This window comes from Prinia subflava, chromosome 1, assembly GCF_021018805.1.
Source record: "Prinia subflava isolate CZ2003 ecotype Zambia chromosome 1, Cam_Psub_1.2, whole genome shotgun sequence".
Taxonomy (NCBI): Eukaryota; Metazoa; Chordata; class Aves; order Passeriformes; family Cisticolidae; genus Prinia; species Prinia subflava.
Window position 1 is genome coordinate 109,962,969 of NC_086247.1, and position 26,429 is coordinate 109,989,397.

Here is a 26,429-nt window from a genome sequence, read left to right on the forward strand (position 1 = left end):
TTATCAGTATTATGCAAACAACAGCAAGCCACTGTGGTCACAGAGAATGGAATGGAGGTGCATTGAATGCATAGGCAGGGTCATCCTGTCATGATGCAGGCAGATGCCAAGAGTGGGGTACAGGATTCCAGACCCTGCTCTGGAAGGAGAGCATTTGATGTTCTTGCCCATAGCTACAAGAAAGAAAGTGAAGAGCAAGGTCCTGGGTCATGGCAATGCCAGACACAGCTCCAGGTTGGATGTAGAAGCAACTGAGAGCAGCCCTGTGAAGAAAGACTTGAGGGTGATGGTTGATCAAAACTCAACTCAGTCCGCTCTTCTCTGGCCACAATTACCACAGCACAACAACTTTTTGGGTTTCTTTCTTCTTAAATATATTATCATAGAGGCATTACTGCCATTTCTAATTGGCTCAGTCCACCTTTGGAGCTGCCAGGGGTTGGCTCTGCCGGACATGGAGGAAGCTTCTAGCAGCTGCTCACAGATGCCACTGCTGTAGCCCCCCAGCTACCAAAAACCAGGCCTCGCAAACTCAATACCAAATATCTGAAGGGCAGGGAAGCCAGAGAGGGACTCATCGCCAGGAACTGCAGTGCCAGGATAGAGAGTAATGGGCACAAATTGACAGAGGGGAAATTTAGGTTAGATACGAGGAAGACATTTTTTCCTGTGACAGTGATGAGGAATAGGTTGCCCATGGAGGTTGTGCATGCCCCATCCCTGGCAGAGCTCAATGGCAGGATAAGGTATAGGGTATTTAGAGGGACGTGTCCCACTAAATGTCTGGGGAGGCTGGCACTGGGTGCTGTTCCAGGTCCCTCCCAGCCCGCTATCCCTCCGTCATTCCCCAAGTTCCCCTCCCGTCCCTCCCTGCGGCCCCGCCCCCTCAGCGAGGCGCTCGCCCCGCCCGCTCCCCCACGCGCGCTCCCAGCGCCCCCTGCGGGGGGAGCGCGGCCGCGCAGCCACGCGGAACCCCGGGCCCGCCCACATCGGCCCAGGCCCCGCCCCTTGACCCCACCCCGCGGCGGCCGCGACGCGAACCCCGCCCCCGCCCGGCCCCGCCTCCCCGTGCAGCCCCGCCCCGCGCCTGCGCAGTGCCGGCACCGCCGGTTTCCCGCGCGGGTGAGGGGCTGCGGCGGGGCCGGGCTCGGGCTCGGGGGCTTGGGAGTGCCGGGTCCCGCTGCCCAGCAGGGACTCTTCCGTGCCGGCCTTGGGCCCGTGGGGACAGGGCCTCCCGGTGGGGACAGGGGTCTTCCGGCGGGGAAGAGGCCTCTCGGTCGGGGGCCGGCCAGTCCCCGCCCCTCCGTCCCCGTTTGAAGTCGGTGTCGCCGAGGCCGGGCGGCGTGTGCCGGGCCCGTGGGCTGGCGGGGACAGGGACAGGGGCCAGAGGCCAGAGGGCTTCCGGGCTGCAGCGGGAATGCCTGGGCGCTCACTGGGTTTTGCTTCTTAGTTGAAGGATGAGAAGTAGTAAGGATCCGTTTTTTGTGAAGTTCGTAAAGTCTTCCGGGAGTTCGGAGTATTTTTCTAAAGCTCTTGAGGTAAGTGGGTTTGGTCACCCGTGTGAGCTTGGTGAACTGGCATGTGATTTCTGTGTCTGAGTTAGCTGCATGTGCCATACAATAAGCTACCTTATGTGCGTGCACCTGGAAATAAAGCTGTTTCTATAGCAGGGTGTATATTAGTGTATAATAGAGCTTGTTGAACAAGAACAGTTTTGTTGGAGAACTTCATGAACTAGTTTCAATTTCAAAACCTGGTGACTTGTAGGAAAGGGACATGTAGCGTGGAATGCCTGGAGGTGGCCACTCATCTAAGCACAAACTTTGGAAGGACACTGTGCACTGTTTTACACCGTGGGAGGTTAGTGGGAGCCAAAGGCACCATGTGGCAGGATCAGGTCCTGAAGGCTTCTGTGCCAGCTGTTTAAGTCAGAATAGTGTGAAGACTCAAGGGAGTGAGGGGAACACCCATGAGGTGTTTTAGACCTTTCTACTGCCAGTACTGATGTTTGCATGGTAGCTTTGTTTCATGAGCTGTTTCAAGGACGTGCACTTGCGTAGTTTGCGCAGGATTGTGTCTCTGTTATTTGCCAATTAAATAAATGTTGTTGTACACATCATTTATCTGCAGTCTATAAAAGAATTCCAGTCAGAAGAACATCTCCAGATCCTTGAAGAAGAAACAGTACTCAGTATAAAAGAAAATGATAAGTCACTTTACATTTGTGATCCTTTCAGAGGTGTGGGTTTCAGTCATCTCAAAAAGGTATGTCACCCAGCAACTTACTTTGAGCTCAGTTCTTTTCTTTTTAGAAGCACTCATGTCTGTACTTACATCCTGCATCTTCTGTCCTGCACTGGGTGTAGCAGTGTGAACTTCATCCTGGATGTAGGGAAGAAGGTAACCAGCAAAGCATAATGATTAGTTTCAAACATTTGGAAAAGTAGATGGTATGGTCGGTTCTGATTCTGCTGGAGTCCCTGAGCTGGTTCTTATACTATTTATCTCCTGATAAACATGATTTGGTTTGATCTGCAAGGAATTGTCTAGTAGACAAAGACAGGCTAGCTGGAATCCTTTGGCCATAGCATCAGCTGCTTTTACTGAGGCCAGAAAATCCAGAACTGAAAGTAAAAACAAAACTGTCAGCTACCTGGAGGTGCTGGAGGAAGAGGCGGAGGACAGACTGAGGGCCCTGCCTTCCTCAGAGTTCAGGGACAAGGAAAGCCTTCCTGATGCCCATGTACCCCCTGCTTATTTTCTTTGTGCTTTTCCTGTTACTTTATTGCAGCTTGGCTGTAGGATTGTGGGACCACAGGTGGTTCTGTACTGCATGCAGTCACAGCGGTGTGTTCCGAGAGCCGAGTATCCCGTGTACAACATGACCATGGCCGATGTCACAGTGTCCTGTACCAGCCTGGAGAAGGATGTGAGGGTAAGGCCTTCCCAAGGACGGATTGTTCAGCTGGTTCTTGTTGATATTTGCTTTGCATGGCTCATTGCTAAGGCAGCAGTCACAGCATATATGTCTCACTTTGCCTGTGTCTAGGTCCGTCAAGTCTTCTGTAGCTTGTAGACTATGTGTAGTTTATCATGTATTAATACACCTCAAATATGAGTATATACATTTACTTTATATTTATTCTGATACCTTTTTTGTAATACTACCTAAAATGTCGACCATCTGCAAAATTTTGCTCATACAGCATAATTGTCATGTTTTTAATTAGGTATTATGTTCATCTTATCATAAGTGCAAATAAAATGGAAATTATAGTTGTGTTTTTATGGCTTCCATAATGATCCATTTAGTGTTTTTTGAACAGTTTTCAGGGGAAATCATGGACAATTGAAATCCATGTTTTTGCTGTAAGGTGAACATGACTGTCACACAGGTTCTTTTTCCCCTGATAATTTTCTTTACATAGGGGTTTTTTTCCTCATCCAGGAAGAAGTTCATAAGTATGTGCAAATGATGGGTGGATGTGTATACAGAGACCTCAACGTGTCAGTAACTCATCTTATAGCTGGAGAAGTTGGCAGCAAGAAATACTTGGTAGCTGCTTCCCTGAAGAAACCTATTTTGCTTCCCTCTTGGGTTAAGACATTGTGGGATAAGTCTCAGCAAAGGTATGAAAAAAACAAAACTGATTTTGTTTTGGGTAATGGTAATTCTTATGTACAGAGTAATTTCTTTTCCTAGTTGATTTTACTTGTAGAACAGCTACTGTCTCTCTTTCATTCCTGTAGCATAATGAGGTACACAGATGTTAACATGGAAGACCACGCTTGTCCCGTGTTCCTTGGCTGCACGATTTGTGTCACTGGCTTGAGCAGCTCCGACAGGAAAGAAGTGCAGCGCCTCACTGCTGAGCACGGTGGGCACTACACGGGCCAGCTCAAGATGAATGAGTGCACTCACCTCATAGTTCAAGAGCCAAAAGGTACAACTGGCAGAATAAATGCTGTTTTCTTGTGGCATTGAAGTAGGGTGAACGTGTGTAAGCACAGGAGCTTGAACCGTCGCTGTGTCTGCTTCAGTGTTGCTCTTACTGCTTCTCTTTAGGGAATCACTGTTGATGGAAAGAGTAACACGGCACCTTTGCTTTGCTGTAAAGACATGAGAAAGAGAACAAAAGAGGAAAAAAAGCCAGAGATGTAGGTAGTATTTAAAGAAAAGAAAGGGAGAATCCTAGACTAGATAAAGAAAATAAAATCTTTTCTGGGGAGAGCAAGATAGGACTTAATTTGTACTGTGGTTGAAATTGGATTGTGGCCTGATGTTTTTTACCTGATAATTCTTTGTGCCTTCCAAATTCTCTATTAAGATAAAATGAAAGCTCCTTTTCCTTCCTCTTGGGAAGATGAAAGGATTTTAGTTTTATTGTGAGAAGACAGGAAGGGTTTTCTTTTTTCCCTTGATTTCCCTCTCTTTGCCTACAGTGAAATATGCTGGGACTTTCTGACCTTATTTTTGTGTGTGTGCTTGAAAGCTTTAAAAGCTTTTTCCTTTTTTTGTTTCCTCAATGCCTTGTCATACCATGAGTTAGCCATCCATGAGATTTTTCTACTCCAACTTTAATTACAGCATAAGCAGCTTATCAACGGTGTAACAGAATATAGTATTGTCCATTAAAATTATTTGAATTTCTAAATTTTCTCAAATGTCCAGCCATCTTTCAGCAATCACTGTTTGATGCTTAAGTCTTTTAATGATTGTGACTTTTTCAAAAAAATCTTATTTACATCTGGAAGGTCAGAAATATGAATGTGCCAAAAAGTGGAATGTGCACTGTGTGTCTGTGCACTGGTTTTCTGACAGCATCAAGAAAGGCTTCTGTCAGGATGAGACGATGTACAAAGTAGAGGCTGGATCAAAACTGAGTAATGCACCCAGTACATCAACACCTACAAATGACACCTGCAAGCCTCCTAGTAAGTAAGATGTTTTAAAATGTGTTTCAATGAGGTAGGAAACGTTTGTGTTAAGGAGGAAGAACTATTTTGAGATGAGTAAGGTGCTTGTTTTTATAAATAGTGGTGTGACAGTTTGAATTCTAGATTCAGCTTGAGCTTAGAACAGATTGCTTTTATGCACGTTGAATATTCCAACATGCGTACACTTGAAATGTGTGGATGATTGTTAAAAAAGTAAACTTGAATTAGGTGTACGATTGTCTGCTTTAGAACCAGTGGTGTATGTCTGTAAGTACTACAAAAACACAACTGTTCATACATTTACAGTTTAAAACAAGTGTCTATAATGAATGAATCTCACAGCAATCTTAGGGGTGGGGGGGAAACAAATAAGTTTTTCTGAATCTTATTCTATTTTATTTTTCTTTAGACACTTGTTTTTACTTATTCCATGGTAATAAATGAAGGACAGTTAAAAGTATTTTGTAAGCGCACATAGTAGCCCGAAGGATACAGCCAGCTTTAATGTGCATCTACCTGATACTGACTCCTCTTAAATTAGGGTTGATTTCTCTACAGTAGAGTCCTGTTTAATTTTAAAAGTATTTCTGCTAGGTGGCCACAAAACTGGGATAACAGCTTTGAAAACAAATCTCATAGGCTGCTGTGTCATAGATGCCATTCTTTAGGAAATAAACAGAAGATGTATCAACACTGTTTCTTGTAAGATGATGCTCGATCTGTGTGTAAAGAAACCCCTTAGTTTAGGAAAGGTTTTACTTACCTAGTATTTTTTGTTCTTCAAACTTTACATTTCCTTATAGCACCACAAAGTCATAAGTGGCAAGTTTATATTTTCTTTAGTGGAGCAGCAGAGAGAGCTGAGCCAAATCTAATGCCTCCTTTTCAATTTTATTTTTATTTAAAGATCATACCCTTTCGGACGTCAGCCACATTTCCAATATCAATTTGAGTGGTGTTAATGAAACTGCATGTAGTTCAGCTATGAGCAGCAGACTGGATCCTCTTTCTGATGAGCTGGAAAACTTGGACATAAGTTCTTTTCAAGCCCCTGAAGATTTGCTAGATGGCTGTCGAGTATGTTTAACAGTGTATAGTTTGAAATGTTCCGTTCTAACAATGCAAAAGCAACTATGGTGAAGCACTGGCACTTTCTGCTTAAGTAAATTGTTCCCGTGGTCAGCAACAAATACTAGATTTGTTTTGTGTCCACGTGCTTGTCTTATGTGCGTGTGTCTACCTATTTTTACGTGTGAGTGTAATTGCATCAAATATGTAGTGGAAGTACAAAAGTTTATATTCATAGGCATCTATATTTAAGCACTAGAGTGAATGGGTTCTAGAATTGGTGTGTGGGTTTATTTGGGTTGGTTTTTTTTTTGTTTATGCAATTTCAGAGATTTATTCCATTAGTAAACATTGAAGCTTTGCTAGATTAATCTGCAGAGATATATTTATCTTCATAAATGCTTAACTTTTTTGCTGCTTCTCAGAAGCTGCAGCTTTCTGTGTTCCATGGCAGTTGAAACAAATTATACCTAAACATTCTACTTTATTTTTCTTGGTTTTCTGGCTTTCAGTCTTTCAGTCTGTCTGTCTTTCAGTCTGTCTGTCTTTCAGTCTGTCTGTCTTTCAGTCTGTCTGTCTTTCAGTCTGTCTGTCTTTCAGTCTGTCTGTCTTTCTGGCTTTCTGTCTGTCTGGCTTTCTGTCTGTCTGGCTTTCTGTCTGTCTGGCTTTCTGTCTGTCTGGCTTTCTGTCTGTCTGGCTTTCTGTCTGTCTGGCTTTCTGTCTGTCTGGCTTTCTGTCTGTCTGGCTTTCTGTCTGTCTGGCTTTCTGTCTGTCTGGCTTTCTGTCTGTCTGGCTTTCTGTCTGTCTGGCTTTCTGTCTGTCTGGCTTTCTGTCTGTCTGGCTTTCTGGCTGTCTGGCTTTCTGGCTGTCTGGCTTTCTGGCTGTCTGGCTTTCTGGCTGTCTGGCTTTCTGGCTGTCTGGCTTTCTGGCTTTCTGTCTTTCTGGCTTTCTGTCTGTCAGGCTTTCTGTCTGTCAGGCTTTCTGTCTGTCAGGCTTTCTGTCTGTCAGGCTTTCTGTCTGTCAGGCTTTCTGTCTGTCAGGCTTTCTGTCTGTCAGGCTTTCTGTCTGTCAGGCTTTCTGTCTGTCAGGCTTTCTGTCTGTCAGGCTTTCTGTCTGTCTGGCTTTCTGTCTGTCTGGCTTTCTGTCTGTCTGGCTTTCTGTCTGTCTGGCTTTCTGTCTGTCTGGCTTTCTGTCTGTCTGGCTTTCTGTCTGTCTGGCTTTCTGTCTGTCTGGCTTTCTGTCTGTCTGGCTTTCTGTCTGTCTGGCTTTCTGTCTGTCTGGCTTTCTGTCTGTCTGGCTTTCTGTCTGTCTGGCTTTCTGTCTGTCTGGCTTTCTGGCTGTCTGGCTTTCTGGCTGTCTGGCTTTCTGGCTGTCTGGCTTTCTGGCTGTCTGGCTTTCTGGCTGTCTGGCTTTCTGGCTGTCTGGCTTTCTGGCTGTCTGGCTTTCTGGCTGTCTGGCTGTCTGGCTGTCTGGCTGTCTGGCTGTCTGGCTGTCTGGCTGTCTGGCTGTCTGGCTGTCTGGCTGTCTGGCTGTCTGGCTGTCTGGCTGTCTGGCTGTCTGGCTGTCTGGCTGTCTGGCTGTCTGGCTGTCTGGCTGTCTGGCTGTCTGGCTGTCTGGCTGTCTGGCTGTCTGGCTGTCTGGCTGTCTGGCTGTCTGGCTTTCTGGCTTTCTGCCTTCCTGCCTTCCTTCCTGCCTTCCTTCCTGCCTTCCTTCCTGCCTTCCTTCCTGCCTTCCTTCCTGCCTTCCTTCCTGCCTTCCTTCCTGCCTGCCTTCCTGCCTGCCTTCCTGCCTGCCTTCCTGCCTGCCTTCCTGCCTGCCTTCCTGCCTGCCTTCCTGCCTGCCTTCCTGCCTGCCTTCCTGCCTGCCTTCCTGCCTGCCTTCCTTCCTGCCTCCCTCCCTGCCTTTCTCTTTTACATTTTTAAGGCTTTATTTGTTGCTCCATTCTGTTCGTAGATCTATCTCTGTGGCTTCAGTGGCAGGAAGCTGGACAAGATGAGAAGGCTTATTAATTGCGGTGGTGGCGTTCGATTTAATCAACTTAATGAAGATGTTACTCATGTCATTGTGGGGGAGAATAATGATGAGCTGAAACACTTCTTGGATGAGACGGCTCACAGGTTGTGATAACTGTATTGCTTAAGGTCTAGTTACACCTCATTTTCTTCCTGCACCACCTCTGGGTTCCCCAGCACAGAAGATGGATCAAACTGTTGGCATGAGTTCAGGGGAGGGCCACCAAGATGGTCAGAGGCATGGAGCACCTCTCCTGCGAGGATAGGCTGAGAGGATTAGGTAGAGGAGGCTTTGGGGTGACCTAATTGTCACCTTCCAGTACCCTAAGGGAGCCTGCAAGGGAGGTGGAGAGGAACTTTTGGCAAGGACATATAGAGACAGGACAAGGGGGAAGAGCCTTACTGAAAGAGGGGAGGTTTAGTTTAGATATTAGAAAGAAATTCTTTGCAGTGAGGGTGGTGAGGCTTCTCTGGCTGCCCAGAGAAGCTGTGGTGCCCCATCCCTGTACGTGTCCAAGGCCAAGTTGGATGGGCCTTGGAGCAACCTGGTCTAGTCAAAGGTGTCCCCTGCTTATGGCGGAGGGTTGGAACGAGATGATCTTTAAGTTTCCTTCCAAACCATTGTATGATTCTTTGAAATCACATATTGGTTTGAAAATACCAAGTAGTTCCTAATTTAATTGAGAAGGTTTACAGCTAGTGGTAATATGTCCATGTATGCTTTTCAGTACTGTGTTTTTGGGTAGCCATGGGTGACCTCAGCGAGTAGAAAAGCAAGTTTTCTTATTGGTGAAAAGAGGTGTTAATGTGTATTTATTAGTACATTGAGGAGGAAGAACTTAACAATGCAGCAGTGGCAGGTATAATTTATGTTATAGACATTAATCATGAAATGCTCTGTTCTCAGACTGAAAGAATTGAAATCTTTTAATGGCTGTAAACTGGCCAAAGTTTGCTTAGTATTAGAGTTATAGACTTCATGTGTGTGTCTGTATACTGGTTTTTTTTTGGTCTGAAACCTGCTGTAACTTGTTTGTATAATGTTTTATTTTACAGGCCTCATATAGTGACAGCAAAGTGGTTGCTGGAGTCATTTGGTAAAGGTTGTCTATGTCCAGTGGAGCACTATGTCCCTCTAAACTACCAGCTGTTAGAGAATCCAATTCTAGAACCACCTGGAATGAAGTCAATTTTTCCCAAAAAAACCAGTCTCTTGAAGAAAGACGCTGTGAGCGTTACAAAGCACCAGAAAGCTGCTGAAGATGACTTCCTCTCTCAATATGTAAATGACTATTCTACACTAGGTATGTTCTAGGCTCAGCATGCTGTAGAAAGTTTAACTGCTCATAATTAGCATTTGAGCTTGCAGAATCTGCTTATTAAAATTTTATCCACATTTAGTATGTTAACTTCTATTTTGTGTTTCAGAATTCAAATTTAAATAGGCTTAGAACAGTCTTTATTAAAACCTGGCTTGAAAACAGCACAATCCTGTAATTTCTTCATGAAACTGTTTTGGGTTGTCTTTGATGTTCTTGGCAAACAATTATTATGCTTGGTCCTTTTTTATTTTTCTTTAACCTTTCAGATGAAGCTGAAAAACTAACATCCAGAACCTTCAGTGATGTTACTAATTTGACTGCCCAAGGAGAGAATCAGCCTTCTGTCTGTAATGGGTCATTGGTAGAGTCTTCTGCGCTGGCTGAAGGAGGCTTATTTTTCAGGAAGAGATTTCTTCTTCTGGGTTTTGGTGAAGAGGATGAGTCCTGCATTGCAGATATTATAAAGGAGAATGCTGGGGAGGTTCTGCCACCACAAAGCAGAACCATTGCAGACTACGCCGTGGTGCCTTTATTGGGGTGCACCGTGAAGGCAACTGTGGGTGACGTCGTCACAAATACATGGCTGGTAAGGGAGTTACCCTTCCTCAATTCCCAAATAAACAGTATCTGTATTAGAAATTTGTCTGGTCAGAATGCAGTTAATAATGGCTTAAATATAAAGAAGATACTGAGATATTAGCCTCATTTCATTTGAAATGTGCTAAATGAAAGCCTTCATTAAAGCCTCTGCATCTGTAGGGTGTCTTATCTGTTTCGCTCCAATTTCCACAGGACCATTAAATGGGACTGCATTGTCATGACCCAGGTTTATATGAGGTCTGACAGCATTCTGTCTAAATGAACTGTAGAAGGAGCTAATTGACTAAAAATGATTAGATATTTTTGTTTGATTGATGCTTTTAATAGCTTTTTTTAATTTGTAGCAGAAGAGCAAGTCTTTATAGCTTAAAAATCAAAGAAGGCTAACCATGTTTGGCAAGAGCAGGCACATATAGACTACCTGCTGTTAGTAACTTTCAGTATTAGGTAACTTCCTGTGAAGTAAATCTATACAGACCCTCAGATCACGCACTGAACTGGAAACCTACAGTTTTATGGGGACCTGCAGGGTTGAATTTCAGTAATTGAAAAGTTTTGAATAATGCTTCAGTATATCAAACATGACAAAATAGACGTGATCTAAAAAATAGTTTGTTTGATCCAAAGGGAAATAATTTGTCTCAGGTGTGATGATGGAAGCAGGATTGCTCATTGTTGAGTCCATAAATGCTGTTGTAGAGTTGCTGAAATCTTGTTGGCTTTGTTACTACTTGGCTTGATTTACATTTTTATGTCTTTCACCTTCTTGAAGATAACATGTGTGGAACAGCAGGTCCTTTTAGATCTCCGATGCAATCCACTTTTCACACCGGTGCTGGTAATGGAAGGAGCTACTCCTCTGGAAGATTGTGTTCTTTCTTTTAGCCAGTTCACGGGTGCAGAGAGAGACTCCCTTGTTTATCTGGCAGGACTGCTGGGAGCCAGGTACTTCTCCTCTCATAGTTTCTCCTTGTTCCCAAAGAGCCACTGTGCTGCCATTATGCATTTCATTTCGTCTGTACAAATATTGGGGTTAAAGCTCTTTTGAACTCCATTCATTTACAAAACCTGATGCTGAAGCAATGAGACATCATTATGTAGGTCTTTCATTTTGCTCTCTTTTAAGGAAATATGATCAGAATGCACACAGTCTAATTTCTATCAGAATATGCACAGTTGCTTATTTCCCAGTAACTGAGTCTCAGCAACTTTTTACTCTGCTCTTGAATTGATGAAAGTCAGGTTTTGAGATGTGGCCTTCCAAGTTGCTCTTTGGTTGTCTAGGAAAGGACCACTTTAGTGCTATCTGGCTCAGCCTCATAAGCATGGTGAACCCCATTCACTATCCCAGCTCCTAAGAAACGGTGTCCTATTTGCTTAGAATTCACCAAGATCTTTGAAAAGCTTTAGGAAAAACATGTTTAGTCATGACATGGCAAAATTGTGTAGCTTAGAGCAAGTATCATTTGATCTGGCTTGTAGCCTGTTTGAACTAAATTCTTTGCTGATGAGTTCTCAATCCTGGCATCTTTTTGCAAGATTGTTTCCTTGATGATAAGAGAAAAGCTATAATACAAAGAAAAATGTTGTTCATTTGGAAATGATGGTTGTTGACTCCGGAAGGGAAGCAAGCCTGTTCCATTCATCTTGCTGAAGAATGTTAGACAAGGGTTTGATTTGAAAATGGGATATTGCTAGAGGATTGCTGGTGTATGGGAAATATTATTTTCAATGCAGGTAGAAGCAAAACCTTACTGTGTAACATATTTGTTCTTGTTGTTTTGGGGGAGGTATTTTTGAGGTTTTTTTCTTTCCTGCAGGTTAGGCTGTAAAGTGCAAAGTGGGTTGCCATAAATATCTAATTCTATTGCTTATTCTTCTGTTGTGAGATTACGATTTATAATAGTACAAATGTGCCCAAGGTTACTGTTATGACTAAATGAATGTTTTATCAATATAATTGTAGAGTCCAAGAATTCTTTGTGCGGAAGGCCAGTGCGAAAAAAGGAATGTTTGCCAGCACCCATCTTGTGGTGAGAGAACCGAACGGCTCCAAGTATGAAGCTGCAAAGAAGTGGAATTTGCCAGCAGTCACTGTAGCTTGGCTTTTGCAGTCTGCAAGGACAGGAAAGAGGGCAGATGAAAGCAAATTCTTGGTTGAAAATGCAGAGGCTGAAGGTTGGTTCTTAGCAAGTTAGGGGAGATGGTTCTGCCACTGTACTGTTTGTTTACGATAAAGGAGGCAGGTGTAGGGAAACTTTCCTTCCTAACACCTTCAAAATGTTAGAGCTAAAGGATTTTTTTCCAAATATTAAGATAGAATTGTAGATTGATTTGAGTTTGAAGAGACCTTAAAGCTCATCTGGTTCCAACCTCTTGCCACGGACAGGGCACTTTCCATTAGACCAGGTTGTACATGCAACCATATTTTTTCCTGCTGTTGAGTTGTGATTACAGAAATGATACAGTGTAGTTGCTGCAAATCTAGTGGAGCCAGTGGGGTCTTGTGGTTATCATTCAGTTGGTATTCAAGCTCAGTGTCTCAATTTTGTCCTTTTTGGCACATACACTGTTCTGTAGCTTGCATGGCAGTTGATGAGAGATCCATCTTAGGACTTCAGACTTGTTGGTCTGCAATGATTTGATTGATGCCCCTCTCTTCAGTTCTTCATGGTTGTTGTTTAAATGAGAGTGTGTGGGGTCTGTGTTCAAACGAAAAACCAGTTTGCTTGCTTATGTTTTCTTTGTTTCTTTTAAAGATACAGAGAGCTTCATTACTCAGCTTAGCAAGACACCTGCAACTGTGAAATCTCATGATTCACACCAGCCTTCTCATCTCCTCGAAGCTGGAAAAAAAGGAGCTGTGACCCCCCTTGATATCAACAGGTTCCAGAGTAAAGCTTTCCAAGCTGTAATCTCTCATCATACTGGGAAGACAACTCCTGTTGCACAAGGGGGACCACTCCAGAAAGAACCATCTTTAAATCTTGACACCCCATCAAAGTTTCTTTCTAATGACAAGTTTTTCAAGCCTTCTTTTGATGTAAAGGTAATTTTTGCAAACTTTTTAGTCTGTGTGGCCAGTGCTGTTTAAGATATGCATAAATGTAAGCACAGAAACCTGTGCTTTCACCTGTTTTTATACTGTTCACATACAGACTTTCCCTTTTGGATAAACTTTCACCTTTATTTAGGTGAAATATAGTTTAGTTAATGCCCTGTGGACTAAATTTATTGAATAGTATGTGGTGTATAGTATGTAATGTCCTGCACCTCAGACAGTATCTAGTCTGTGTTCTTTGCATCTAGAGACTGATAAATGTGACAAGGCACCTTAAAGTTGCTCCAGATATTTGGAAAGAAGTGTTTGCATTTTCTGATGAAATGCTGCTTTGATGGCATGTTTTAATGTAATAGCTTTAGAGCAATTACAAATCTGTTATTGCAAGCTGAAAAATGCGTGGGATTTTAGGTTCAGTGTCTTATTCTGAAGGCCACAGCAGGCTAGAAAATGCAGCAAAAATACCCCCCTGACACTTAGGGAGTATCTGCACTGGAAGAGCTCCTGAATGACTCAGGTGTGCTTTGGAAGGCTTCAGCTTTGTTGTTAATATTAAAGGCCTTAACTGAAAGATCAATGCACTGAATTCCTGCAGAGTTGCTAGGTTTTTTGGGTAATTGTTTGTGGTTTGTCTGTTCTGTTGTGGGGGGGTTTTCTGTTTTCTTTTTTAGTCCCTCTGCCCACAATAGGACAAAGCATGTTGCAAACATAGAAGAATCCAGTGTTCTCTTTAGCTAGTTCTGCTTCGTGAAGTGAAGGCTCTGATAATTTTCAAAAGCAAGATATTCTAGACCAAAATTTCTCTTTTTATACAAAAAAGTTCAGTGTGAAATGGTATTTTAAAGATGCAGATAGAATCACATACTCATATGCAACTCTTGTGGGGCAAGGTGTGAGTGCATTAAAGTAGTTTGTTGGGATTAGGAATACCTGGGTTTGCTCACTGGCTTTTCCACTGGGGGCAGTTCTCAGTGATGGCAGTGAAGAGAGAGATTAATAAACTTTTGTCTTCTTGCTTTGCTTCTGCAGACTCTGAGATTGGGCTTTCCTTGTACAGCTTTTGTGCAGTACATGGTGGCTGTTCCTGTAGTTTGCTGTCCTGGTTTAGGAATATGAAGTCCTAATGTATTTGTAAAACTTGCACTAGAGTGAGGATTTCATGAGGTGTTCATGAAAATCAGTCAGTTCTTTCTTTCTTCTTTTTTTTTTTTTTTTTTTGGTAGGATGCTTTGGAAGCTCTGGAAACTCCTAGAGGTGCTGAGCAAAGAACCAGGAAACTGAGCACACCTCTCTCCGAAGTCATCGGCAGAAACTTGAAACTGGCCCTGGCAAGCAGCACAACGCACGCAGCAGCTCTTACTGCCAGCCCTCAGTTGGCTGCTGCACAGCCAGAAGTGGTAGGAAATTCTGGGGTTTAGTTGCTGGAGCATAGGTTTAATTAATAAAAAGCTTTATCTTTTGTAATTTAAGTTATAAAGCAATTTCTGAATTGTTACTTGTGATCTATTTGAATACAAATTCATATGATTATGTGTTCTTCAATGACAGTCAAAGGAATGTAAGACAGAAGAATTTCCTTATGGAAGGCAAAGAATTTTAAAACGTTTTTCTACTATCTCCACTACTGCCTTGAATATTAAGCAGTTGCTAAGTAACATGGTATATAAATATATACCAGTTTAGACTCTGTAGTATTGGAATGAGATACCACACTTAAATCTCAGGTTCCAGCTGAACAGGGTTAGGTATTTTGTCTTGAACTTAAATTTCAAAGTTCTTTATTAAAGCATGTGTCTTCTTGCCTTCCTCTGTCCTTAACAGGAGAAGAAAAGTGAGAGAAAACAAAAAGGTGTAGGAGGAAAGGGAGGATTTATGTATTGCTTGCCATGTTAGTGCACTGTTTACTGTTGAAGGGGTGAAAAACCTAATGATCTCTGGAAAGGGAAGGTTACTACTTCTTGTTTTGTCGCTCCTTAGTCTTACTTCTCTCACTCCTCTACAGTGAAATACTTCAGTAGCCTCAGGTTTGATAATTCCTTAGTTTCAGTGTTCAGAGTGGCTGAATCTTTCGTTTTGGGATGTTAATAATGCTGGCTTTTGAGCATGGGTAGGGAACATCAAAAATAGAGGAAGTGTGTTTATCTTACCTTTATTGTCACTGTATATTTTACTACATGCTTCACTAGATATTAAAGCACTTTTGTTACTGATATAGAAGCCTTCCAATCATGACTCTCCTGTTTTTATCCCTGCTGCTTATCCAGGAAGAAGAGCCCAAGCCTCTAGCTGGTGCTGTTATATATGTCAGTAAAAAACTTAGTAAGAGGCAAAGGGAGCTGAATGCAGTAGCAGCTTCTCTTGGAGCAGACTACAGGTATCAGCAATACAGTGGCTTCTGAGCTTTTGCACTGATGTGAATTCTAATAACTCTGAGTCTTTGCATCCTGATATGCCTTTTGCTACAGCTTAACATTACATTTCACCATCCTAAACAAGATTACAAGTCATCCACTTGTAATGTGAAAAAAGGCCATTTTTCCCTGACACATCCCCAGTCCCTGTGTTCTTTGTAAATCCATCTCAGAAAGACTGTTTGTGCAGAAGTCTTCTTGAATTGCAGATTTTTTTTTTCTCCTTTGGTTTGAAGAAGTTTAGCTTTTGGATGGTTTAACATTTGCTTTATATTTTACATTTTGAAACTAATATGAATTTGTGTGTTTCTCCCTGGCTCAAAACATTATTTTCTAGATTGTCAGCACGGCTAAGTCAGAGTTCTTAGAAAAGCTTAGGAAAAATAGGATGTCATGAAGAGAAGCTACAAACTAACATTTTTGATTTAAGACAGAACTGTGCTTCCACTAAATCTGATTTATGCGTTTTGTTACTGACTTTCATGTGTTATTATTCATGGTGTGAAGAAAGTTACCCTTATGTTTGGTAGTACCTTAGCAATGCTGAAGATACTTTGGTTACATAGCAAATACTTGTTTTTATCAGTTTGAAAATTAACAGTCCTCATTTTTGTTTATTTTGAGCCTCAAGGATCAGTATTTCACTTACTTCAACATGACAACAAAAGAAAAAGCTCTTGTCCTGGATCACACATTCTTATCAGAAACTGTTTTAAAATTCCACTTCAAAACAAAACAAAACATAAATCAAACCCCCTACTTTCCATATGTTCATCCTATTTAGTTTTATTTTCTTCAGGAATGCTTTCAAAACACATTGAAGTTGTGCTATCATGAAACTGAATGCTGTGTTTTTTGGCAAAGAAAGTGGGCTCATTGTTTATTGAGGCATAATGAAACAGGCAAAACTACTTTAACTTGAACAAGAGACAGGACAATTTCTGAGCTGGATTTATGACAATTTTTGATATAAATTCCATCTTCAAGTTGTGTTTTGTTCTCTTTTCCAGATGGTGCTTTGATGAAACAGTAACACACTTCATCTATAAGGGAGGACAGAATGATAACAATAAGGAGTACAAATCTGTTAAAGAACGGGGTATACATATCGTTTCAGAACATTGGCTTTTAGAGGTATGAAGCTTGTTTTGTTCCCTATTTAAAAGTAAAGGGAAATGAAGGCTTAAAACCAGTTATATGCAGTGGATTTTCTGTATGCTTTTATACTAAACATGTATAAGGACTGATGCTTTGCATCCTGCTTTGAATTAATAAATTGAATGATCTCTTTTCACTGATGTTCATTTTCCTTGTTCTCCAGAAGGAGAAAATAAATTCTCTTCCACTGAGCACTTCTGCTACATTTTTCCCAGAATGACAACCACGTTTTTCCCCATGTGTGAAGTACAGTGTTTTTATTGTACTTTTCCTATGTTTAGGTGTGAAATTTATCTCAATCAGTCCCTCAGTCCCTCATCTTTCTCTTGTTAACTATATTGTTACAGAGTGCCCAAGAATGTAAACGGCTTCCTGAATCTCTCTTTCCTCACACTTACAATCCCAAAATGAGCCTGGACATCAGTGCAGTGCAGGACATGAGGCTCTCCTCCTCTTCCAGTAAACCTCTTTCAACTGGAAAACCAGCAGAGGGAAATGAGGTACAATGTGTGATAAGGATGTGTGTTCCATGCAGTGATCAGAATTCAGTTAATAACTATATTAACATAGTAATAAAAACATTGATACAAATTCAGCAATGTCCTGAATCAGGTTTAGCTAGTGATTAATAGTAGCTATTGCAGATGTTCCTTGATGTTTTTCTGCATTTGTAATGTTCATCTTCTGCAGTATGGAGGAAAACACAGGTATTTCAAGATTTGCTTTCCAAATTTGAAAAGGTAGATGTCTTTTCTTTTAGATAATGAGATCCCAGGTGTGAACTTGCTTTAGTAGACATTAAGATGGCAAAACAGGAGTTGTCACCCATGCTACTGTTCACTGTTCTACTGTCATTGCAGTAGCAGAAAGGTTAGATTTACTCTGAAGGCAAGATTAATGATCTTCAGAGTTTATACAAGTATCAGACATGGTTAAAAAGCAAAAAAAATTGGTGTTTGAGAAATCTACTTGTCTTCATTGGTTTTAGATTATTCCAGTGGATGAAGATGATGCTGAAGACGATATAACTACTGACCAAATAAAGGAAACAGTCACTGTAGGGGAAGAACAAATTGTAGCAAGTGAATCCAAAGGAGGTAAATGTGAATTGCTTTTTTCACAATATTCATGGAGTATCAAACTATCAGTATGAGTCTTTGCAGTTCCAGGTGCTGAATGCTGAGATCTGGAAACTTTAGGTAACATTAATATACTGGTCAAGTACAGCTAGCTTTCATTACTGCTGGATGCCAGGAAAGTGTTTTCCTCTCTGTTTTAAAGATCTTGACAGCCCACAAGAAATCATGACCATTCATTGGAAGATACATAATTGCCATTTCTTTGTTTTTAAAACACTGAAGTTCATCCTGAATGTGATGAATTTTTGTTTTGGAGTATATGTTATGTAAATAAACGTGTTGTGGAAGAATTGTGGATCTAAGTTAGATTGTGTGAGGAGATTCAGTAGTGAGCCAAATGGAGATTTCTCCTTGTGTCGAAGAATAGGTGACTTAGGGCATATGTTCTTTGATATTCTTATGCATGGTCTTTTCCTCTTTTTAATGTATAGTCTCTGTCCTGGCGGAGGGGAGAGGTTGACTGGAATTTCAGTTTTCACTGAAACAGGGAGCAGTTGTTCACTTTCCACTTGTTACAGTATAAGAGTTGTGATGAGTTCTGTTTCTTCTCCTAAGTTTTGACCCAAGCACTGGAAATGAGGGAGAACTTCCAAAGGCAGCTGCAGGAGCTCATGTCTGCCACATCACTGGTGAAACCACAAGGGCAAAGAGGATCCCTTTCCAGGAGCAGCTTTGATGGTTCTCCAGCCACTCCTGATAGCACACGCTCTGTGCGAAATGGCCGCAGTAGGGTCTTGGAAGCTCTAAGGTATGGGTTTGTATTTAAATGTATCTTGCTCTGTCCTTGCATGTAATTAGAAATTAATTGAAATTTGAATAGATCTCCAGGGTTTTCAGATGTGTAGTCTGTTTCTACTGATGTGCTTGAGTTGCTTCTCCTGTAATTCAGAATCTTTACCTGGATGTCCTAGGTAAAGTCAGAATGTTGTCTTAATCCATAGTGGGTATCTTTTCTTTTTTAAAAACACCAGAATAGTATGATTGATTATAATGTTCAGGTTTTGAACTGGCTTATTTCCTTTCTCTTCACATTCCTTAGTATTCTTAAAAATTTTGAAGAAAGTGTGTATGAATGCTTATATAGGTCATCAAGAGGCAGTAGGCATTACTGCAAAGCACCTCTGTGAATGTTTCTTCTCTTTTATTTTTCTCTCCAAATGGAGAATAGGATTTGAACTCCGTCAACACTGATGTGCAGTAAGACAGTAATGGAACCCTTGCAAAATTATTCATTTAGCATGGTGCTTATTTGCAAATAAATAGACTTAATAAGGAGTAAGGTACGCTGATTTTATAATAACTTATTAATAAAAATATCTACTGGTATTTTAGGTGCCCGTTTTCAACCATGGTGACACTTAGACTCATAAAGCCAGGGTGCTAGAATAGCTTCTATAGTGAAATTCTCCCCTTTCCCAGCCATGCTTTCCAATAATGAGGTCCCTTGGGTGCTGCAGTTGATGTGGTCATTAACACATTGCCTTCTAGAATGGAAGTCTTCTGTACAATGAGCCTGTAAGGTGTCTGTGGCTTTTCCCTTAGGCAGTCCCGCCAGGCCGTGGCTGACATAAACACAGAGCCATCCCAGAGTGAGCAGATCATCTGGGATGATCCTACTGCGAGGGAAGAGAGAGCAAGACTGGTCAGCAACCTGCAGTGGCCTAATAGTCCTTCTCAGTACCTTGAGCAAGGTCAGAGTAACACCAGTAAGAACGTGGATGAGTCTGGCCTCAAAGGATCTGTACCCGATGCAGAGATGGCTGGTATAGGTAAAATTAGAAATGCAATATCCTTGTTCTGTGCAACAGCATCCATTTGGTCTTTGGGACTTCTAAAATACAGTAGCATTTGAGTTCTACTTACAAACATTTGAGTTCTGCTTACATTTCTCAAATGCCAAAAATACAATTTCACATCTTTGAGCTCCATTATGTGTTGCTGTTTTTTAAAGAGAAGCTTTCCCATTCATTTGTGGTCAAACACCAAGGCAGTGCTTGTCTAAAAATAGACTGCTGTGGCTCCAAAAATACTCTGGCAACTTGAAAGACTTCATAAAATTTTCCAAGTTGTTTTGTTTGTTTGTTTGTTTTTGTTTTGTTTTTTTGAACCCCTCAGGTAAGTATAGTGGAACTCAAATGAGAATTACCATGAGCAAAATCTTCTCCATTGTAGTGGAAATATTTATAGGTGAAAAATTGGGGTACAAGATTAATTGATGGACCCAAAAAACCAAGATGTGTCAAGTTGCTCGTGGACATGCCTGGGTCAGGATTCAGTAAAGATACTTTATTTATGTTCCCTGTTCATGAAGTCTGAAGTCTGTTGCTAGAACTAAAGAAGCAACATACCTTTTCTGCCAAAACCAGATGTTTTTTCATCTGTTTTGCTTTCTTTCTGTTCTGAGATAGTGGAGTCCTTTATTTCTCTCTCCCTGCTGTCACCAACTCTTTCCCTCAATCTACTTGTAGAGTTTCTGTGGCAGCAGTCTTCCTGAAAACTGACCTTGTCCTAGAGGAGGTTGAAGAAAATTAGATAATTCAATTCAACTGATTTTTGGTTCAACCAAATCAGTGCAGTTTAGCCAAAGAAATCTGGTAATTTGAGGTTTTCAGGTGTTTTTTTAAAAGCAAGACATGATTGCAATATTGCTGTTGGTGGTTTGTGATATAAGGAGGAGCATCTTTTTGAGAGGCAGGTGAAATATAACTGTACACGTTGTAGCAGCGATTGTGGGCATTTTTTATTTTTGTTATATCTTTTACTTTATACATAATTATATTCTGCCAAACACAAGTCATGCAACGCCACTTTACTTTCACAGCTGTTCCTGAGGCTGGGGATGGAGATGTGTTTGAAAGTCTGAAGAATCCCGTATGCAGAGATCCTGAAACGCCAGTTAAGGATAACTTGATTCCTACTCCCCAGGCCCCCAGCATTGCTTTCCCCCTGGCTAACCCTCCTGTGGCACCAGAGCCCAAAGACAAGGTTTGTCAAATGGAAAAATATTCATGATGATTTGTATTTCTGAGAGATGCAGTAATACTTTAGGAAATTTTGAATTTGGTGATAAATATAAAATGTGCAGATCTGCATTCAAAATCTTGAGGTGGATTACTTTTGTGCAGTTCTCTTCTATTCTCTTTTTTTTATTCTTTTCAATATTCCCCCTTCCTTTTAGATTTTGAACAAATAGTATTTGCTCAAAAAAATACAGCTTGTTTGTTTAGACAAATAAAGCTTTTTGTCCCATTGGTTAGTGCTGGAATGCTAAGGCAGGCTTTGGAGTGAAGAATTACTATGTGTACTACTTGGAACTCCTCCAGCCTTGTTAGGATGATGGAAAAAAATTTAGGCCTTTTTTTCTTCAGTGGTATCTGGAATTTTATGTTTAGGTACAAATGGGAAATCATTTTTCTGCCAAAACCTGGTTTAAAATTCTGTTTTACTGTGGACTTGGAAAGGGAAAGGAAGATGAGCATATATAGTCTTTCCTGCAGTGTGTCACTTGATGCTCAAAGTTTCAGCAGCTCTGTGTCTTCAGAGGCATAATGTGTCATGTTAGTGGAAAAGCTCTCAAAAAATATAGTATTCTGAGTTGATAGAAAGGGGATGAATGAGGCAGGGTGATAGATCAATGCTGATTTCTTCATGTGCTTAACCTGGCATTCCATGGATGTGAGTGAAGGATTTCTTGTTATGACAGATTAGTTCAGCTGTGCCCTATAGAAAAGGGGAACCAAGAGTTCAAGCAGGAGCCTAAGGATAATTTGATAAGATCCAAGCTTTTTGTCAAGTGACTGACAGGTTTGGTTCTGCTTTTCCCGGCTAAAAGAAAACTTAATATATAAATAACACAGAATATTTGGCAGAGAAATTGTCAGCTGTCAACCTAATCGTTCTGTCATATTTTCAAAATCCATAACTGTATTTCTAGGTTGTTACTGAAGAGAAGAAGGCAGATGAAGAAACAGAACAACACCGTAAATTTCAGCTGTCTTCTCTTAATCCTCAAGAAAGAATTGATTACTGCCATCTGATTGAGAAATTAGGTACCAGATATTTGTGAAATGTAAAGAATAGTATGTGTCTGTATGTGTCCGCTCAGCTGTGGCTTGTTGGGAAAAAGAAAGGGCTTCTGTGAGTGACTTATCAGATCTGAGGTGTCAAATTTATGGCTTTCTGTGCTTGTGAACAATTCTTTGAATATAGAATTACTATTATGTGAGCAATCAGCTTTGCCATAAAACAGCAATGGTTTTGTCCTATGATAGTTTTCTTTTGGCTGTCTTTACAGCAGCCTCATTCTTGATACTTGATACTCCCACAGTATTGAGGAGTGCCCAGGATGGGCTCTCTTCTGGTGTCTCTCATTCCTGTTTGTGTTGCTGTGGTGTTTTACAGAGCCACTTTACTGGCTGCTCTCCCTCCCTAGCTGCTTCTGCCCATGTCGTTTCAATAATTCCCTCAGTGTAAATTTGAGCTGAGTTTTCACCTGAATTCAAATAATTCTCACTTTGAGTTTACCCTTTCTGTGTGCAGCATGATGCTTAGATAATTTGTATCCACTTCATTCCTCAATTCAAGGTGGAGTAGTACTTGAGAAGCAGTACTTTGATCCGAGCTGCACACACATTGTTGTGGGACATCCCCTTCGGAATGAGAAGTTCTTGGCTTCCATGGCAGCTGGGAAGTGGGTGCTTCACCGTTCCTACCTGGAGGCGTGTAGAGGAGCTGGCTGCTTTGTTCAGGCAGGTGACCCTCTCACTAGGACACGAGTGTGTTTTACTTTTTTGCATTTATTTTTGTTGTGCACTACTAGGAAAAGACAACTTCTCAAAACCAATTGCTAGTTTAGGGTGCCCAAGCCCTGGGAGTTTTAGAGAACCCAAAATCTGCGAAGTTTTTGGCCACCTTGTCTGGCCAGCTTTGTCTAGTCCTGCACCAAACTTCTGATGTTAGATAGGTGAAATACCTTTGCTTTCTACAATTGCTTCTTAAAATTGAGTCTTTGAATACCTTTTGGTAAATTCTCACTGTTACCAGCTAAATTTACATGGCTCTTGTTAAAGCAGGAATAAGATCTTGATTCTTTCAATAAATGAACATACATTATTTTTAAATAATTTAATTCTATAACCATGTACTTAAATGTTTTTGAATTCTACCTCTTCCGATGCCTTGCTAACTTGTTAATTTTGCAGTTCTCCTGGGTCAGACAGTTCTTCTACATTGACCAGGCTAACTTTGAAGTAATACCTGTAGACTGCTTCATATCCTTTTTAAGTATTAAAACTAACTTCAGTTGTTTTGGAACTGTTCTGGACATTGCAGAAATATCATCAGTGGTATCCAGTGTAGTGAGTTGCTTTGTCCTGATGTTGAATTCTATTGCAGATGTAACTGCACGAGGAATCAGGTTGTATACAAGACTTCATGTCACAGAAAATATGAATTAATTTAGATAAACATGTGCAATTAAGAGCCATATCTCTGATTTTACCTAGAGCTGTTTTGGCTAGTTAAAATCCGTAGATATAGCTAGAGTGAGATAGGATTTGTTTCAGGGTCTTTTATTTTCTGTTTGGTGTGGGTTTTTAAAATCTATTTTTCTGCTGGTAAAGTTGGCAGGACTGCTTTGTAATTCAAGTTTATTGTTGTTTCAGGAAGAAGACTATGAGTGGGGAAGTAAGTCTGTACTTAATGTTCTGTCTGGAATCAATGTAAACCAGAAGAAACTAGCACTGGCAGCCATGAGGTGGAGGAAAAAAATTCATAAAGGGAGGCAAGAAACGGGTATTGTTGAGGTATATAGATACTCTTGTAATGTAAGCTGTACAATGTAAGCAGGATAGGGATTGTCACCAAGAAACTAGAAACTTCACTGTCAGGGGAAGGTAACCTGTCTTGTTATCAAGAGCAAAATGTCTTGGCTTGGTATATTCCAGTAAAGTAATCTTGTTTTTTAAAGAAGTTTCTGTGATGGTATATTAAAAGTCTTGGTCTCCTCTGAGCCAGTGTTCAGGTTTTGCAAGGCTGGAATGTGGCTACTTATGTATGTAAATGTCCCTCAGCCAGGAAGTTGATGTTTATTCTTCAGAGCTCTGACTGGAGAGCTAACCTAACCCAGCTCTGCTAGGAAGCCAAAAGTGGTTACTGGTTTCATAGTCTTTCAGGGAGACTTTTGGAAGTGAGACTTGAACTCCCCAAAGCCTTTCAGCTCCTCTCAAATCAGGCACTGCAGTTGAGGATTCATTGGAAGATGATGTTTCAATTATGTCAGGAAAAATCTGGTGTGTGTTTTACAGTAACCTTTTTAAAAGGAATGCTTGTAACAAATCCTCCATGCCTGTGTGGAAACCATGCTGTTTGTAGAAAGCAAGCAGTTGGCCCTCAGTGCTGTTACTGTAACCAAGTGCATGCTGGCAGAACAGGGGAAAATGTTTCCAAGTAACTGGGGATTTTTTTAATACAAATTTCTTGCAGTGTCTGGTGTTTTGGAAAGCATACTCTCTGCAAGGGTCTTTCCTTCGAGGGGCCTGGGTGGCAAGCTGCTGATGGTGGCCCAATAGCTGTATGTTCTGTGGATTTTTTTGGGGGCGTGCATACTTAAAGGCAAAACTAGGTAACTGCCAGTCTTTATCTGCTGGATAGTCTCAAAAGGGGTAAAATCTTCATACTTTGTAAATACCGGCATAATTTTGACTGAGTTGTCATTTATCTAGGGAGCTTTCAGTGGCTGGAAAGTGATCCTGAATGTTGATCAAACCAAGGAAGCAGGATTCAGGCGCCTTCTTCAGTCAGGAGGAGCAAAAGTATGTAGTTGTTGAAAAAGATAATGAAATACGTATATGTTGAATTATTTTTTTCTTTCTGTTTAACTCTGTGTTGGGCATTCTTCATGTGAGTAAAAGGTCTTAGTGAACAAAATTGCTTACACAGGGTAGCTGAGACATGGTCAAAGGGTGGGAGGAATAAGCTTTTCGGGCAGAGCAGCTTGTCTGAGGTCACACAAGTCAGCAGTACTGGTGGAAATTAAGGTAGAATTTCTGTGCACTGCTCTGACGGGAAGGATCACACTTTTGGACACGTATGTGATGGTACAGAATGCAGCTGTAAATGGGATTTGATTTCCCACTGGCTTCTGTTAGTTTGATGAGTTGAACTTAAAGGTCATGAACTGCATTGGTCTTGGGAAGAAACACAACTTTATTTTTGTGGGTCGTGTTTTGTCTGTAGGTGTTTTCTGGCCATTCTGCATCTCTCTTTAAAGAAGCAACTCACCTCTTTGCTGACTTCAGTAAGCTAAAGCCAGATGACTCCAGAGTGAACGTGGCAGAGGCGGCAGCCCAGGGAGTGAACTGCCTCAAACCCGAGTACATCGCTGACTACCTCATCCAGGTGGGCACACCCAGGGCTCCCCCCTGCCACACTGCCCCAGCTCCTGCAGGGGAGGTATCCTCTACCAGTCACGGGCTCCCTTTGCCAGGAACTGTGGCCACAAAGTGCCTGTGCTGAGGGCTTTGATCTGTGGCAGGGGGTTGTTCTGACTTGTGACTTGTTCTGGTGCTGGCAGTGGGATCTCTTGCAGGGTAGGGAGCTGCTTGCAAATTGGATTTAAAATGTACGTGTGTAATATTTGTTTTGTTATTTTCAGTTTCAGACAACTAATGAGCTGTTTCTGTTCTGTCAGAAACTGCTCTTCTTGAGCTGACCCACTCTTTTTTTCTTTCTTTACTGAAGGATCCACCTCCCCCTATGGAGTCTTACTGCCTGCCAGAAGCTGAGCCTTACCTTCAGAATAACTCAGATCTTGGAATCGGATTATCCCAGAAAAGAAAAGCATTGGGGGAAATGAACAGAGTCAAGAGATCCAGAATACACTAAGCATATTCTCTGTTCGTAATTTCTACCTTTTAAAATACATATTTATATTTTTTCATTCTTGCCCAAAAAATTAAAAGCTTTGAGTTTCACTTCTAACTTGTCCTGAGATTAAAATAACTTTCCAGTAATGCTTGTAGGAAAGATTGCTCTGGTTACCAGTAACATCTAAAAATATGGCAAGAATTCATCCAAAACATACTTCAACATGTCCAAACTATCCCAGCACTAGACTAGTGATTTTGTGTGGACACAGTTTTATAATAATAGTTACGAAATAATTTGCAAAATGCTTATCGCATCTTTTATCTGTGTGTTGCGAGGAAAATACCACTTGATGAGAATTCCATTGAATCTCCCATATAGAAATGGACTTAGATTTTTACATTTATTTTTCATCTTTTGATATTTTCTATTGGAAGGGAAGAGGGAAACCAGACAAAAGGAACTGGCTTGTAAATTTTTGTACTAATAGAGGATGTAATAAATTATTTCTGTAGATTACAGGTGCTGTTGATACCATCCTGAGTGCTAATGAATCTGCTCAGCAACTGTAGACACAATTCTGTTACCCAAGAGATGAAATTTGTCTTGACCATGTTCCCTGTTTCAGTCTGTGACAGGAACCAGAGCCAGACAAAGACTTCAGTTTCTGGGAGCTGGAAATGTCCTTAGTCAGACAACTACAGTATTTGACAGTGTCTTTGACCTTTTCAGTAACAGTGGGGTCTGGGTTTGTATTTACTGAACTCCACCTATGTGAGTGCACTGTGCTGGTCTGGACACAACTGTTCTCATGGAACCTGAGGAGCTGCATTTAAGCAGCTGGAATTACTACA

General features: G+C 41.3%; 1 protein-coding gene across 1 annotated transcript; it reads left to right on the plus strand.

Annotated features, from left to right (window-relative positions):
* Window positions 1-1,077: 1,077 nt before the first annotated feature.
* TOPBP1 (DNA topoisomerase II binding protein 1) lies at window positions 1,078-25,689 on the plus strand. The gene is made up of 28 exons (XM_063407596.1): window positions 1,078-1,122; window positions 1,451-1,538; window positions 2,131-2,265; window positions 2,792-2,935; window positions 3,449-3,630; window positions 3,751-3,944; window positions 4,756-4,935; window positions 5,846-6,015; window positions 7,960-8,123; window positions 9,075-9,322; window positions 9,607-9,926; window positions 10,713-10,885; window positions 11,907-12,118; window positions 12,700-12,989; window positions 14,225-14,398; window positions 15,266-15,375; window positions 16,423-16,546; window positions 16,918-17,070; window positions 17,559-17,667; window positions 18,265-18,457; window positions 19,252-19,478; window positions 20,531-20,694; window positions 21,644-21,758; window positions 22,294-22,461; window positions 23,377-23,513; window positions 24,432-24,521; window positions 24,946-25,107; window positions 25,450-25,689. The coding sequence occupies exons 2-28, from the start codon at window positions 1,458-1,460 to the stop codon at window positions 25,591-25,593; spliced, it is 4,563 nt and encodes a 1,520-aa protein (XP_063263666.1). The 5' UTR covers window positions 1,078-1,122; window positions 1,451-1,457; the 3' UTR covers window positions 25,594-25,689.
* Window positions 25,690-26,429: the final 740 nt, after the last annotated feature.